A 14,583-nucleotide genomic window follows, 5' to 3' on the forward strand; every position below is an offset into this window, starting at 1 on the left:
ATCATTTGATCTGATTTGAAGAAAATGAGGTGAAACTACTAGCATACCTTCCTGAGAGGACGCTTTACCTGATTAATGCTTGTAAATCACTTGAGGCCACCTTCTTTCTGCCTGTTCCCCTTTGCCTTGGCCGTTGTTAGCTCTTCCTCTGCAGTCAGAAAATTTGGCACACAGAAAGAGATCTGTACAGGGGTGGAAACAAATGAAAATATGACTCTTTAAAAGTATGAAATGCCATAAAAAATACTAAGAAATGGTGATAATATGTACTTAGGCTTTAAAGAATCTTGTAAACTCAGATTTTTGTGGTTATCTGTTTCTAGTATTGTTATTTAAATAACATAGGCAAAATAGCCTAATGTAATAATCTTTGATAGTTACCCATCCCCCTTGGTTTCAAGAATGTTCCTAAGAATGCAGTATCCGAGTTTCTTTTTACTCCTGTCACTTCATTATAATGTGAAATCTGAAACATTTATAAAATTACATCAATGATGCTAATAGGCTCAGAAAAATATACCTACTGAAATGATTTAAATAGATTTTAATGTTAGAAGAATCAGTCCACTGTCTTAAACAAGCTAGCATGACTTTTTCAGCAACTACAAAGCAAGTTGTTTAAAAATAAATTTTAAACCATAGGCTAGGAGTAGGTAAATCAAGGCTATGCTAGGTTAAATATTTGTGGTCTGGATTTGCACTAGAATATCTAGTCTCATAATTTAAATAAAACATCTGTTCCTTTGTCAATAAGGATGTTTTACATCTTGCCAAAAACCTTTGTTGGTCTGCTAGTGTGTCAAACTCTTTAGCTATTTCCTTTCAGCCTGAACTAATTAGGTTCATAGGAAGCAAATTGACATTTTGGAAGACGTAATTCTATGGTTTAACATGTGGTGGTTTTGCCAGGGGGAAAGATGTTCCTTCTCGATCCAGATGTGGCATTATTTCTGCTGGGCTCTTCATCATGATCTCTGGACCATTCTGCCTCCTAAGTTAGCCCAGGAGATTCTAGCAGAAGTGTTGGAGAAATCTTTGGGTCTACTTGCCTCCAGATATGCCCGGGCTCACCCCAGCCATAAGAGAACTCCACAGTTAAGGTAATTGAAGTTCTGAAAAACGTTGCTTTTCAAGAAAACTTTATCAGTTGGTATAAACAGAATGTAATTCTGAATCTCATGGCATACTCCTTATATATTTTAACATGTTTCTAACATCTGAAAAGAAATCATATTCTATTTTCCTGAGTTATTTAAGTGAAAATATGAAACCTGAATCAAAGTAAATGTGTTCTTTTTACTCCTTAAAATTTATAGAACCCACTTGTATCTAAAGAATGATTCAAGGTATCTTATAATCTAGGACATAGATCTACAAATGTTAATAAGATAAAAATAGAAAATTAAGGCCCTGAAATTGATAACAAAGCATCCATGCCATGATGGAGCAGTCAATTTGACTAATTTGATTTTGAGCTTCTAGGCAACCAGGAGATTTTAGTTTTTTCTTAAGCCTTTAAATATGGAAGTTCATCTTCATTAAGAAAACTATTTTGTCTAATTATTTTTCTTCCTAATATATTCTAACACTTTTTTTCCTTTCATTTCACTGTTTATTACAAAAGCCAGTTAAACAAAGTATGAAATCACAGAAAATGAGGAGTAACAGTCAGTGAGTATTAAATAAGACTGAATTATAGTACAATTCTATGAGTTATCTAGGCAATGAATATATGAATGTGCTTACAAGACTACAAAGGTCTTGTGTATAGATGAAGAAAAGGTTTTTGTTGTAAATATTCTGTGTAATATGATTCAGATTTTTTAGGTAGAATAAACTTTTTTCAGATATATTTTAGAAGAAACTTACAGACGTCGGAGGCTTTTAGGCTTTTTTTTTTTTTTTTTTTTTTTTTTTTTTTTTTTTTTTTGGGCAGGAGGAATCATTTCCTGATCATGTTCTTGTAAAGCATACTGCCATTTGAAGGGCATTTAGGTCCTGCTGCAGTGTTTCATAAATATGGTATTTTGCACAGGCTGTTTTGAATTACTGACCAGACTTTTTTAAAAAAATTGGACTCTGAAGAATAGATGGAAAATTCCTTTTGAAAGCAATGAATACCTTCATTCTTTTCCTTAGGTAGCATAAATCACTTTTGATTATGAAATGGCAAGTCATTATGAGATATTTGTGAAATCAGCTTTACTGTTAGCTCATGAAATAGGTAGAAATGGGTTGTATATTTAATTAATTAACTGTACAATGGAGACTTTTCCTTTTTATTTTCTGTGTTTTTGCATAAAAATGTCATGCAATGCTAGAAGTATTTCTTCTAGTTTTTTAAGTAAAATATATAAATAATTTTATTTGACTGGTTAATCCTAAACCACCGTTAGTAAATCAGATTGTGTGTGTGTGTGTGTGTGTGTGTGTGTGTGTGTGTGTCTACATATATACTGGATTAGTAATTATTTATCTAGCAATTAGAAAAAGCATATACAAACTAAAATTAAACCTTCCTAAAGGCCATTATTGATTATTTTTGTATTCCAGTAGCCTCCAAATGTCACATAATCAAGCCATATATACAATTTATATATGTGTCATATATTATTAATATATAATATGTATTATATATAATAAATTTGAGACAAAAGTGTCACTTCAAAAGATCTTCAAACTTACATTTTTCTTATCACTTCAAACTTTTCATCTTCTGTTTCTTCACTCCTGAATTTAAAAGAAAAAAAGAAGAAACAAACTGATATCTATTCAATTTAGTTATATGACAAAATAATAATTAAAAAGATCTTTGGGTCCCTATTAAAACTCAAGAGATGAAAACAAAGAAATAAGTCTATAAGTAAGATAAATAATACAGCATATTTTCCATATATTTAATATTAAACATTTCTGAAACTATAGGCTTCTTGACTTGAGCTTTGCTTGTCTTTTCTTCTCATTTCCCATTTGCTAGGAGAACATGTTACCAATCTTGTAACTTTTTATTTGACAGCTTACACATGAGTGAGGAGAATTGTTTTGCCCTCGAATTTTAACCTATCATGCATATATATGGATAATAGCAAATTTTTCTTTTCATCTAGCTTCTCTTTTGCTCAGTGTAATTTCTGAGATCTCTTGAATTTCTTGAGCAGAATCCTAATGATGTAAAATAAACATTTTTTTAAAAGCACTCCTTAAACACTATTACAGAGCTCACCATCCCTAAAAATAAAGGTATTGTGGGTCACCTAACACCTAGAAACTCAAAGAGTGTCTTTTATACTTTCTATTTGATTTTGATCTCTGAAGCTCCAGTGTCTAACTGAATTTTTCTATTCTTACATATGCTTATTATAAGAGATATGAATGAAAGTGCCTACCAAGCAGAAACATTATTTTATTTAACATGATTTTCTTTTCTTTCTTTCCAATAGACTTGATGTCACAACAATTTTAATATGCACTGAGAACATGTTATGGTCAGTTTGTACATCTGTACGAAAACTTTTGAATCCTCATGAGCATACAGATAATACAATTTTTAAAATTCATACCCATTGTAATAATCTGTTTACAACATTAGTCATTTTGACTTCACCATTAACAGAATTATATAAGTAAGTATCAAATGTATTTTCCTTTTACCTATTATTGATATATAATAATATGATTAACAAAGTTATTTTCATAACACTTATTGAATAACGTAAAATTACAAGTAGAAATCTTTTGAATTGCATTTTGAGACTGTGTACTAGGCCATTTATTAAAACTAACACAAACTGTGGGCAGCAATAGCCGCCATTTTGTGATCAAACTAACACAAACCAACAGGGGTTTCATAATTCTCAGTGCAACTCAGTGCCCAAAAGTGTGTTATGTCTCTATTGGTCAATGCCACTCAGCTGATAAAGTTCTGATACAATCAGGAACATTTTTAGCTTCACTATTTGGGTTGTTTAAATGATCAGATTATATTGATGGCCTAATTATCATAGTGATTTTTTGATACTCTATGAAAAAGAAAACTATATTTGAGACGTACCTCAACTAGTAATGGCAAATGGAAATAGAAATAATGATTACATTTTTTAAGTGTGGAAATATTTTACTTAGCTCAACAAATAAGATTTAGAGAAATCTAGAAACATGAAATTACTTTTGATTTCTTGTTAATTCAATTCAGATCTGTAATGTTATAGAGGAGGTTAGAAGAGTCTTACAATAAAACATTAATACCATTTTGTTTATATCCTCCTCCACTTTCATTTTTTAACTACATAATTGTATCTTCATGGGTAGTCAAATTTTACATATGTCTATTTCTAAGGCTAAATCAGGTCAAGTGTTTCTTTGCAAAACATTCTGGTAAAAGCAACATACGAATCTTAATTTTCCATAAATTTTGAGACATTTCTATTAGATATCCCTAAGGTAATTAACTGCTTTGATTTCAGCTTCCACATAATTTTTACCTACTCTGACTTTCAATAAGCCCATTGTTTACAGAGTGTTCCTTCTAGCAACCCAAGTTGAGAGCTACTTTTAGAAATGGAGAATTCTTTCAGACAGAGAAAGAAACAGTGAGATAAATTGCCATACGGTTGATATTATGTACATAATGGTTCATAATCATAAAAATCTCAAGTCTGAAGCCCATAATAAATCCTAGGAAACTAAACTGATTTACCATAAATGAAAAAATTGCTATGCTCTCAGTTCAATGGGTCATTTCATCTAAGAGGAAGGCCCTGTGAAAATCAGGAACAAAGTTGACAAATTTCATGGATTGGTCATGGTGAGCAATATTGAATTTCATGCTTTGTCACAGATGAATTGAAAAATTTTAGCCCCCCAATGCATTTGTAAAACAAATAAATTATTATCAAAGATTGCATATTTTAATAATAATGTAACATACATTCATTATTGTTAACCTATGGCTTTTTGATACATTTTTTAACAACTATGCAATTACTCAAATCTCTATGATTTGTGCATTAGATATTGCACTGTAACCTCATTCAGCAAATTTAAATTGCTAATTTCAACCAGGATTACTGAACATTTTACGCTAAGCGCTGCCTCTGGTTTATCTTAATATAAAACATAGATAGCTATATTGCTTTGAAGCATGAACAAAAACCTAAATATATTTTAATTCTTTTTAAATATTTCTTAGTTCAAAAAATTTCAAAAGTTTTATACATTTATGTTTGTTTAAATGTCGTGATTGTTTTCTTAGACTATAAATCTAATATTTGAAATATACTTTGCTTTGTATTGACAAAGGAAATCTACAGGGCAGCATGTTATTTGCCAACTAGAGAAAAATATATTTGTGTGTTGCAAAAACACTATTGACTTATTGAGCTTTTTTGCACATCCAAGATAAAAATCTGTCATACTATTAGCATGTTAGAAAAAACTGTGAATCTCACATTAAAAAATTAAATCACATTCTTTGAGGAATTAGTGAAAAGTAGCCAACAAATATTAATAGTATCGAATTTTTATAAACTGTACCTGATATCTGTCACTCTATGCAATATGCCCTTTTAGAAGGTGACTGCCTTTATTTGAAGTAGTTCTAACAGAAAAACTAGATGTGTTTTCCTTTCTGAGCTTAGCATAGGACCACCAAATCTCTGGACAGGAGTACATGATTTTAAAGTCTTTTCAGGAAAAATGAAACCGTTTGCAAAAATATGTGTTCTTTTTTAACTCGCCTTTATAGATTCCTGTTAGAATGTTGTAAAAGGAGTACTTCAGCTTTGTTCTCCAGGGAAAGGAACCTGCTGAAACAGAAAATATTCACCGTGTATTTTCCGAAGTGCTTATCACTTATAATTATTTCATAAAGGCAGTTAAACTGCTAGGTTGAGAAGCATATTCACATACATGTTCATACACATCCCCACACAGTGGTTTCATATGTTGCATTTTGGATGCATAGACTTTAGTTTTAGTTCATGTATAGCAGGTTAAAAATTAATTACTAGACTATTGCATAAAGGTAATTTAGTTTCAATTCAACAATTGTTGTTGCCTCTCTAGCCCCTATGATTAAAGACAAGAGATATATCAGTGAGCAAGATGTAATATCTGTCAAAAGTAATTTAAGAACAGCTGATGAAATTTTTTTAAATTGAAATAATATTGTCCTCCCTAAATCTATAATAAAAGGTAGAATTAAGCAATAAATTTCATATCTATATCTAATTTCTATATCTTCATTTACCCAAATGTTTTGATGTATTATATCAAAAGTCCTAATAGTAGAAACTTCCTGAAAGTGGGCTATCTCAACATTTAATAAGATGGAAGTGTGGGATTTCAATACAACTGCCAACAAACCATGCAAAGGCTAGAGTCTTCAGAAATACGCCAGAAGGTGGATCACTAAGCCAAGGAATAGCAGCCTCATCTTGGGGTCCATTTGTTGTCACTCATAGGCTTTTTAGTCACCAAAATCCAATGCTCTGTCTATAGTTCTGTTTCAAACTCATGTTATGCCTTTTGAGTTTATGGCCTTATCCTTTTTTTTAAAAAAGAAACTATTTCACTGTTTCTCAGAAAACAAAATAGGCCTTTGCTTTTCTACCTCAGGAGTGGCTGGCATACCTTGGAAAATAGGCAGGTCCTCAAAGTGTTAAGCATAGAATATGCTTATGTGAAATGTTGAGCATATCATCATATGACCCAACAAAGAAAATATTATGTCCACATAAAAATTTGTGTAGGAGTGCTCAAAATGTTATGTCCATACAAAAATTTGTATAGCAGCATTTTTCTAAATAACAATGTGGAAGCAGCCAAATATCTACCAACTAGTGAATGGATACATAAAATGTGGCATATCCATACAGTGGAATATTATTCAGGAATAAAGAGGAATAAAGTGCTTATTCATGCTGCCACAGGGAAGAACCTCAGAAACATGCTAAATGAAAAAAGCCAGACACAAGAGCCCACATATCATTTCATTCTATTTATTAGAAATGTCCAGAATAGGTAAATCCATAGAGACAGAGTAGATCAATGATTACCAGAAGCTGAGGGGAGGAGGGAATGGAGAGTGACTGCTAATGGATACAGAGTTTCATTTGAGAATAAAATATTCTAAAATTAGATACTTATGAAGGTTATGCAGTTCCATGAATATAGTATAAACCATCTAATTGTATACTTTAAATGGGGAAATCTTTTGGTATATGAATTATATATCTCAATAAAGTTGTGAAAACAAATGGAAATTGAAATATATTTAAAATGTTTAAAAAAATAATCTAGCAGCATGCAAAATTTTCCAGAAAGTGAAGTTTCTTGTCTTAGCCATTTTGTTTAAGTTCAGTGACTCTCTTTATCCACCTTCCTCTAAACATTATTTTTAAAGGGGAATCTCATTTTTAAAAAATACAAAATTCAACAGCTTTATGTGTCATCCTAATAAGGTTGAAATACTCAAAAGGAGCCAGTCATTAAATTTAGAGAAGGGCTGCTCCTAGAATATTCTACTGGCTGGCTCCTGGTATACCCTGAGGTCCGGTCTTTCTCCCTCTCCATCTCATGTTATGTTCCGAGCCTGCCCTTTGGCTGTCTACCACCCACAACTGTTCTTCATAGATGGCCCTTTAAACTCATCCTCCTTTTAACTAAGGAAGGTCTGGTAATACATTTTATTTATTCTTTCTTTCTTTTACCATGTATTTACCATCTATCTACTATGGGCCTAGCATTGTACCAGTCATTCTCTAACCTCAAATTATCATTCACTAACCTCAAATAGTTATCTTCATCACGAGAAATTCAAGGCATTTAAATGTCGTTTAATGACATTTAGGCAACAACTTACAGTCTCCGGTAAAATGCTGGATTATGACAGCGAAGCAGCTACTTAGAATTCTTTTTAGAATCTTGAATTTGGTATTCATAGATCGTTTTCTGTGATTCTAGGGCCATCAGAAAGGTTCACATGTCCTCAGTTATCTCAAGCTTTCCAGTGCTATCTTAGTCATTCAGTTTCACACTATTTCTGCCCTTTCTAAGGTTGTGGTCTTCTCTTGGTATTACTTACTGAATGCCTCCAGTGGCCCAGGCACTATGGTAGGCACAGATGACTCAAGAAGTCTAACCTGACCCTCCACTCACAGAGAACTCACATCCTTGGGCTACCTTAATTCAGTCTTGGAGGTTTATTCCATTAGCATCATATTATGAGACCCATTTCTCCTGGGAGGACAGCCAAAAGCAGCATGGCACAAGGAAGCATAAAACCCAGCTAACTCTTTATAGTTCATCAGCTGTTCCCACTTTTGATGTACTTTGGGTTTTATCTCCTTTCAGCATCTGGCTACATCAGCCTAAAGAGCTGATCAGTTTTGTTAAAGAAAAAAAAAATGAATGCCAGCAACATAGGTGTAGATCAGAGAACCCAGAGAGAGTGAATCTAGGACAGAGTGCTGGCATGGTCAGCACAGAGACTGTATGATGCTAATGCTAGGAAGAGGCATGGTTACTTGAGGTTGGAGGAAGGGCAAAGGCAAGGAATTTTCCAAAATTCACTCTTTTCCCCTTAAGCAAAGTCATCTTTCTAGTGTGTTCATTTGGGAATGTGAAGAAATGTATCCTGCTTCAAACTTATAGACATTTATTTTTAAGAAAGTATTTAAATTTGCTGTATCAAAATTCTTTTGTCTTGTGAAAAATATAATTCTATGGCTCATACAATTGTATTTTACTCTCCACTATGAATTATTTAGAGCATCCTGTCTTTTAACTATATACCAAAGCATCATTAGAGGTTATCTAATAGCTAGCTCACAATTTCATTCTCCCATTGAGGCTTGTGGGCCAATTTTCACCCTGTTATACTCTAGAATAATGAAACTAATTTGGGATCTTGCTGTGGAATTAAATGCTCATACAGATCTCACTCCCTTTGAGACCATAAACATCTGCCATAATATCTCTTATAGCCAAATAACCTTACTGTAACCAGTATGACTGAGAAACTGTCAGTGGGGTAAAAGAGTTTAGGTACTGGCAGAAATGCTCAGATAAATACCATATTGCCAGTGGTTTGTCGTCTAAGAAATTTGGGTACTAAATCACCATGCTATTATTATTAGATCCTCCATTATTTTGTCTAGTTATGAGGATAAAACTGTAGCTAGGCAACCATTTAGACTATCAGGAATTTCATGTCCATTTTGAAATGGCCATAGACTTTTTAAGGAACAATTTCTAACTGTTGTTATTATAATGATATCTTATTTATATAGGGCACTTACTGTGTACAAGACATTTTGCTAAATCCTTTAAATACATTATTTCACTTAATCTTCACACTGACCCTGTGAGGTGATTTACTATTTTAATCCCCATTTTACAAATGAGAAAACTGAGGGTAAATATATTGCCACTAGCATTGCCTGTTAATAAAAGCACATTCTGGATATAAGCCCAGGCTCTCTGGCTTCAGTTCCTGCATGCGCCCATACACCACCTCTATATAACCTTTGATGACCTTACCCTTGGGGTATGGAGCAGATAAGAAAGTAATGGAAAGGAATTGGAGGCAGAGTTAAATCCTATAAACAAACAGACCAAAATTAGGGCATAGAGAGGGGATGAGGTTGTAAAAGGGGAGATATTTTAGACAGGGTAGTGAGAGAAGACTTAGAGAAGCTTTGGAGGTAGAGCAATCAATGGAGCTACCTGAACACGACAGTGAAGTATTCATTCTTAGAGAAATGAGGTGGCTCTCAGATAACCAGACAGATAGGGATTTTATGCAAAGTGATTTTATTAAAGTGGAAGGGAATGTAGGCATAGTCTACAAAGATATGTAGTATCTTTGTCCACATTCTCCAGTTCCCCTGCTGTCTCATCAAGTGTTCTATGTCTTGTCCCATCCTTCTCTCAGAGTCTTTCTCTTCCTTTGAGAGTGCCTTTCTCTCCAGGCTGCCTGCTGCATCTCCTGTCACATTGTACTGGCACCCTCCTTTTCCTTGCTCTCTGGCAGTTGCATGGTCCTCCTCATACCCTCACTTTCTTGGGCTCTATCCAGACTCTGGTACATTTTTAGAGAATATCACTCATCTCTCCTTTTATACCCTTTGACAATCCCACTCTTTGTCCAATCTTGGACAACTCCTTCTTTCATCCTTCTCCATTGTAATCAAGCCCCTGATCTTGTCCCATTTGTTTGTTAGCAGATGGCCTTGCCCCTATACTTCTCCAAGAAAATCCACAACCATCATGAATGCACTTTAACTTCTCATCTCTATTCCTAATAACAGTTTTTCTCCCCACTCACCTCTACATCCTTTGATTACTGTCTGATCAATATGTCTATTTTCCCAATTAAAGGAAATCTTTGTACCTGACTCTTGATTGCATTAACCTCCTACTCATGGCATTTTAAATATTCTTTCTATCTTGTCTTGTGGCTCCTTCCCCAAAATATTTCCTGTATTAAAAAATGTTCCTCTATTACTATTGTGTTTTCCTTCTAAAACAGTTTTCATTCATTGTCTACTTTTATACCTACCACTCACTCGGTACATTGCAATTGGACTTCTACCCTCAGCATGCTAAACTAACAACATGGGCAGAGTCATCCATACACACCCAATTGCTAACTCCAATGGATTCAATCATTTTCTCTTCTCTTGGCTGCTCTAACTTCTTTTTTGGGGGGTGAGTTCATCCATTCTTATGGCTATACCATTATGTGATGACTTCCACATTGATATCTTCAAACCAGACAGCTCTTGTATGTGCTGTATCAGTAAATCCAAATTCCTATTGGATACCTTGGATGTAGTTCAGATGTCTTTGGCCCCCTTAACATATTTAAAACTAAGTAAAATACTTGCAGTGCATCCTAAGCTTCTTTCTTTTCCTTAATTTTCTCCTTCTATCTCCCCACTTGTACCATCACCAACCCCATGTCATTAGGAGATGACTATTGTTTCCTCCATTAATTTAACATGTTTTATATTTGTCTCCTACTTTCTATCTCCTGTCTCTTACCTTGGTTCAGCGTCTTATCCTCTCTGACCTGACTACTACAATATCATTTTCATTATCTCCCTCCCTCCTGCCTGATTCTTTTCAGTCTGCTCTCCTTACTACTCCCGAAGTGATTTTTCTAGGATACAAAACTGCTGGTGTTAATACCATACTATAAACTCTTCAGTGATTCTTTATTGCTGGTACTAAGTCCAAACTCCTTAGAGAAATGTATCTTTGTACCTGGTCTGGCTTCTGCTTACTTCTCTAGCTCACGCAGTGGAATACACAGAATGGAAATATTACAGCCTGACTTTGAAGCCTATTTAAGGAATGTTTGTTTTGATCTGAGATTTAGTGAGAAAACAAAGTCTTTCAAAGAAGAGATGATATATTAAAAGTCTAAAAAAGGTCCAAGTCAACTAGAAGGTGTTCTATTTAGCTAGACAACCAGGGGGATAGAAAGGTCAAATTTGGAAAACATGAGGATACAAGTAGCAAGATGTGGAGTGAAAAGATAAGGGTGGATTTTCAAAATGGAATTCTGTTCTGCATATCAAAAGATACTATTGCTTCTGTACTGTATATAAAGAGAAATGATACCATCTCAAAAACTCCATTTCTAAAATGTTCCCAATCATTATCTTAATTCTATATAGGAAAATATAATCTCCTGTTGTTATAAATTTTTTACTAGCCAAGTTATCTGCTAAAGATTTTATGTGACAAATCCTTTTCTATTGTGTCAAGATTTAGAGTTGAATTTGAGCCAACCTAGAAAAATGTTACAGTAATTGTTGATTGTTGTAGATCAGATATTCTGGTTAAATTGTTTTAATTTTGAAATTATAAGCCCTCTCTAGACCCTTAGAGCATACAAAAATAATTATAAATTCTAATTAATTGTTGAGTACTTATAAATAACTTTAAAGGTTAAAAAGAGGTACCATCATGCAAAAAATTTTTTACATTAATGAAGCAAATATGACAAAATATTGGCATTTATTAGATCCATGTTGAAGAAGATAGCAATGGGACATAAAAATACTATTAATGGGAAACATAGGTTGTATTCATTTTGCTATTCTTTATCCTTTTATCATGACAAACTGTATAACATGAGATTTTTAAAAATTAAATGATAATGGTATTGTTACACCTTCCTCAAGTATAAGGATTGTTTTACAGAGGTTCATAAAAATTCTAAGTTTCAACTTGTGGTTTTTCATGGCTATGCAGACTTGCCCACCTAGCTCCTGAGTCACCTCTTAACATAAATCCCAAGCAGATTAAGTAGGAGCGTTGTCCATTCTTGCACAATACCATTTTGTGTAAAAATCATTAACTGAATCCTAAGTAAAAATCAAAAGTTAGTTCAATGATCATAGTTAATGTTTCCTGTATATTCTACACTAATTATTTGTATTTCTTTAGGACTTTTCAGCATGGCCTGGATGAGTCTGCTTCAGATTCCTTAAAATCATTTTTTAAGCAACCATTATACTGGGTTTCTTGCATATCACATTTCTACCCTTCTTTACTCAGGTGAGAGCCTCTAAATGTCATATTATCTATGATTCTATGATTCCTTTTCAAATTTAATAGAAATTTTTATCTGTGGATGTAGATGAACTTACATCTTACAAAAAGAACTTATAACTTTTCACAACTGGCAGGTAAGTAAAGAGTATTTTTTTTCTTTTCTTAGCTTAAGAATCCAAGGCATGGGCCTCATAATTATTCTACTAGCTTATAACTTTTGTAACGTAATGGAAAACTGTAAATTTTTGGAATTTAGTTCTATTTTAAAACTTGTCTTTCTTGATCTGTGACTGGGGATTTGACAATTCTCAAGCTAATTATCAAACATAGACATGTAACTAACTCAGAGCCTTAGGTAGAAGTTGAGAGAGAAGTAACTTTTTAAATTATGAGTAATATCTTTCACTTTTATTATTTAATTAACAGCACTTAAAAACAAGAAAAATCACTTAAAGTATGAAATGTGCTTCCAGAGTAATCTGATGGCATTTTGTGGCATTATGTGAAATGCCAGTTTGATTTCTTGCTAAATATATCATTGGGAAGTAACTCTCCTTGGTATCTGAGAATAAAAATATCATGTATAGCTAAAGAAGATATTGTTAATCCCCATATATTCTTGATTCATTTTGGAAATACACTATCAGCTATTTCACCATGTAAGCTGACTGTATCTCTCTCTTGAAAAACAAGATTGTCACCTATAAGTAGAGGGTGTGAAAGCCTCATATACAAAAGTTTCCCTAAACACAAAGTTATACTTTTTGCCTAATGTGTACCTATCTCCATATGGTTGATGAAAAATCCAAAATTAATGAGACAAAGACTCCATCTTTAAAGGACCTCAATGTATTTTTTTTTTTGGTTGTTTTGTTTTGTTTGGTTTTTGAGATGGAGTTTTGCTACAGTCACTCAGGCTGGAGTGCAAAGGTGAGATCTCAGCTCACCACAGCCTCCACCTCCCGGGTTCAAGCAATTCTTCTGCCTCAGCTTCCTGAGTTAGCTGGGATTACAGGTATGTGCCATCACACGTGGCTAATTTTGTATTTTTAGTAGAGACTGGGTTTCTCCATGTTGGTCAGGCTGTCTCCAACTCCTGACCTCAGGTGATCTGCCCGCCTCGGCCTCCTGAAGTGCTGGGATTACAGGCATGAGCCACCGCACCCGACTTAATGTATTGTTATTATTTCATTTACATATAAAACTTTGTCTGTGTTTCTGATTAATTCCTTATGATTGAGTCCTAGAAATGGAATAATCTCAATGCTCTGTCATCTTGTGTGTAAATACGTCTTGCCATCTTGCACATAAATACATTTTATTTCAGTAGAAATTAATGTAATACATATAAATAGCCAACTCCCTAATTTTCATTGTTGCAAAAATAACAAATGACTGGATCTCTTACAGTGAGTCAAGCAAACAAGCTGTGTCATTTGATGAGTTCCTAAATGTATAGATATATCTGTTCTCCATGTTATTATCACATTTACTTTAACCTATTTTACTCCTCACTTTTATCTTACATCTGGAACCACTGGAGATGTTCTCTTTTAGGCATAGCTCTGTAAGACTTCCACTTCCAAGCTTGCTCAGATCAACCCAGCTAGAGTCCTGGAAGTCAGCATGAAAATGGGCTTATCTTTCAAACACTAATTCTTATATTTAACTTCTTTCTGTTTTCTATATCTACAGAAAGCAAAAATGTACATTTCTTTTCTTCCTGCTTCTGTTTAGCAACCAATCTCCACTATAATTCTAACACAAAGACTAGGACATGGGAATGACTGACTATTCAGCTCATAGTGGAAATACAATTTAATGCAAACCTTCCTAAGGGCAGTTTAGTAATATGTACTAAAAACTTAAAAATATTTTTGCCCTTTTATCTAACAATTCTATTTCTAGGAGTCAAGCAATTAATCAGAGAGGTTGACAAAGTTTTATATATGAAGATATCAATCAGAGCATTATTTATAAAAGAAAAAATTGGAAATAAATGTTCTACAGTTTAGT

At 33.5% G+C, this 14,583-nt stretch overlaps 1 protein-coding gene across 2 annotated transcripts in view; it reads left to right on the forward strand.

Annotated features, from left to right (window-relative positions):
• The window catches only part of KIAA0825 (KIAA0825 ortholog), a 466,326-nt gene that overhangs the window by 140,083 nt on the left and 311,660 nt on the right, over positions 1 to 14,583 (forward strand). For both annotated transcript variants that reach the window (XR_012513095.1, XM_039470047.2), the window contains exons 11-13: positions 910 to 1,100; positions 3,441 to 3,623; positions 12,460 to 12,570. Coding sequence is in view for 1 of the 2 variants with exons in the window: in XM_039470047.2 (XP_039325981.1) it covers positions 910 to 1,100; positions 3,441 to 3,623; positions 12,460 to 12,570 (485 nt within the window). In the remaining variant the exon portion in view is untranslated. The remainder of the gene's footprint in view (positions 1 to 909; positions 1,101 to 3,440; positions 3,624 to 12,459; positions 12,571 to 14,583) is intronic.

The sequence above is a fragment of the Saimiri boliviensis genome, chromosome 1 (assembly GCF_048565385.1).
Source record: "Saimiri boliviensis isolate mSaiBol1 chromosome 1, mSaiBol1.pri, whole genome shotgun sequence".
Taxonomy (NCBI): domain Eukaryota; kingdom Metazoa; phylum Chordata; class Mammalia; order Primates; family Cebidae; genus Saimiri; species Saimiri boliviensis.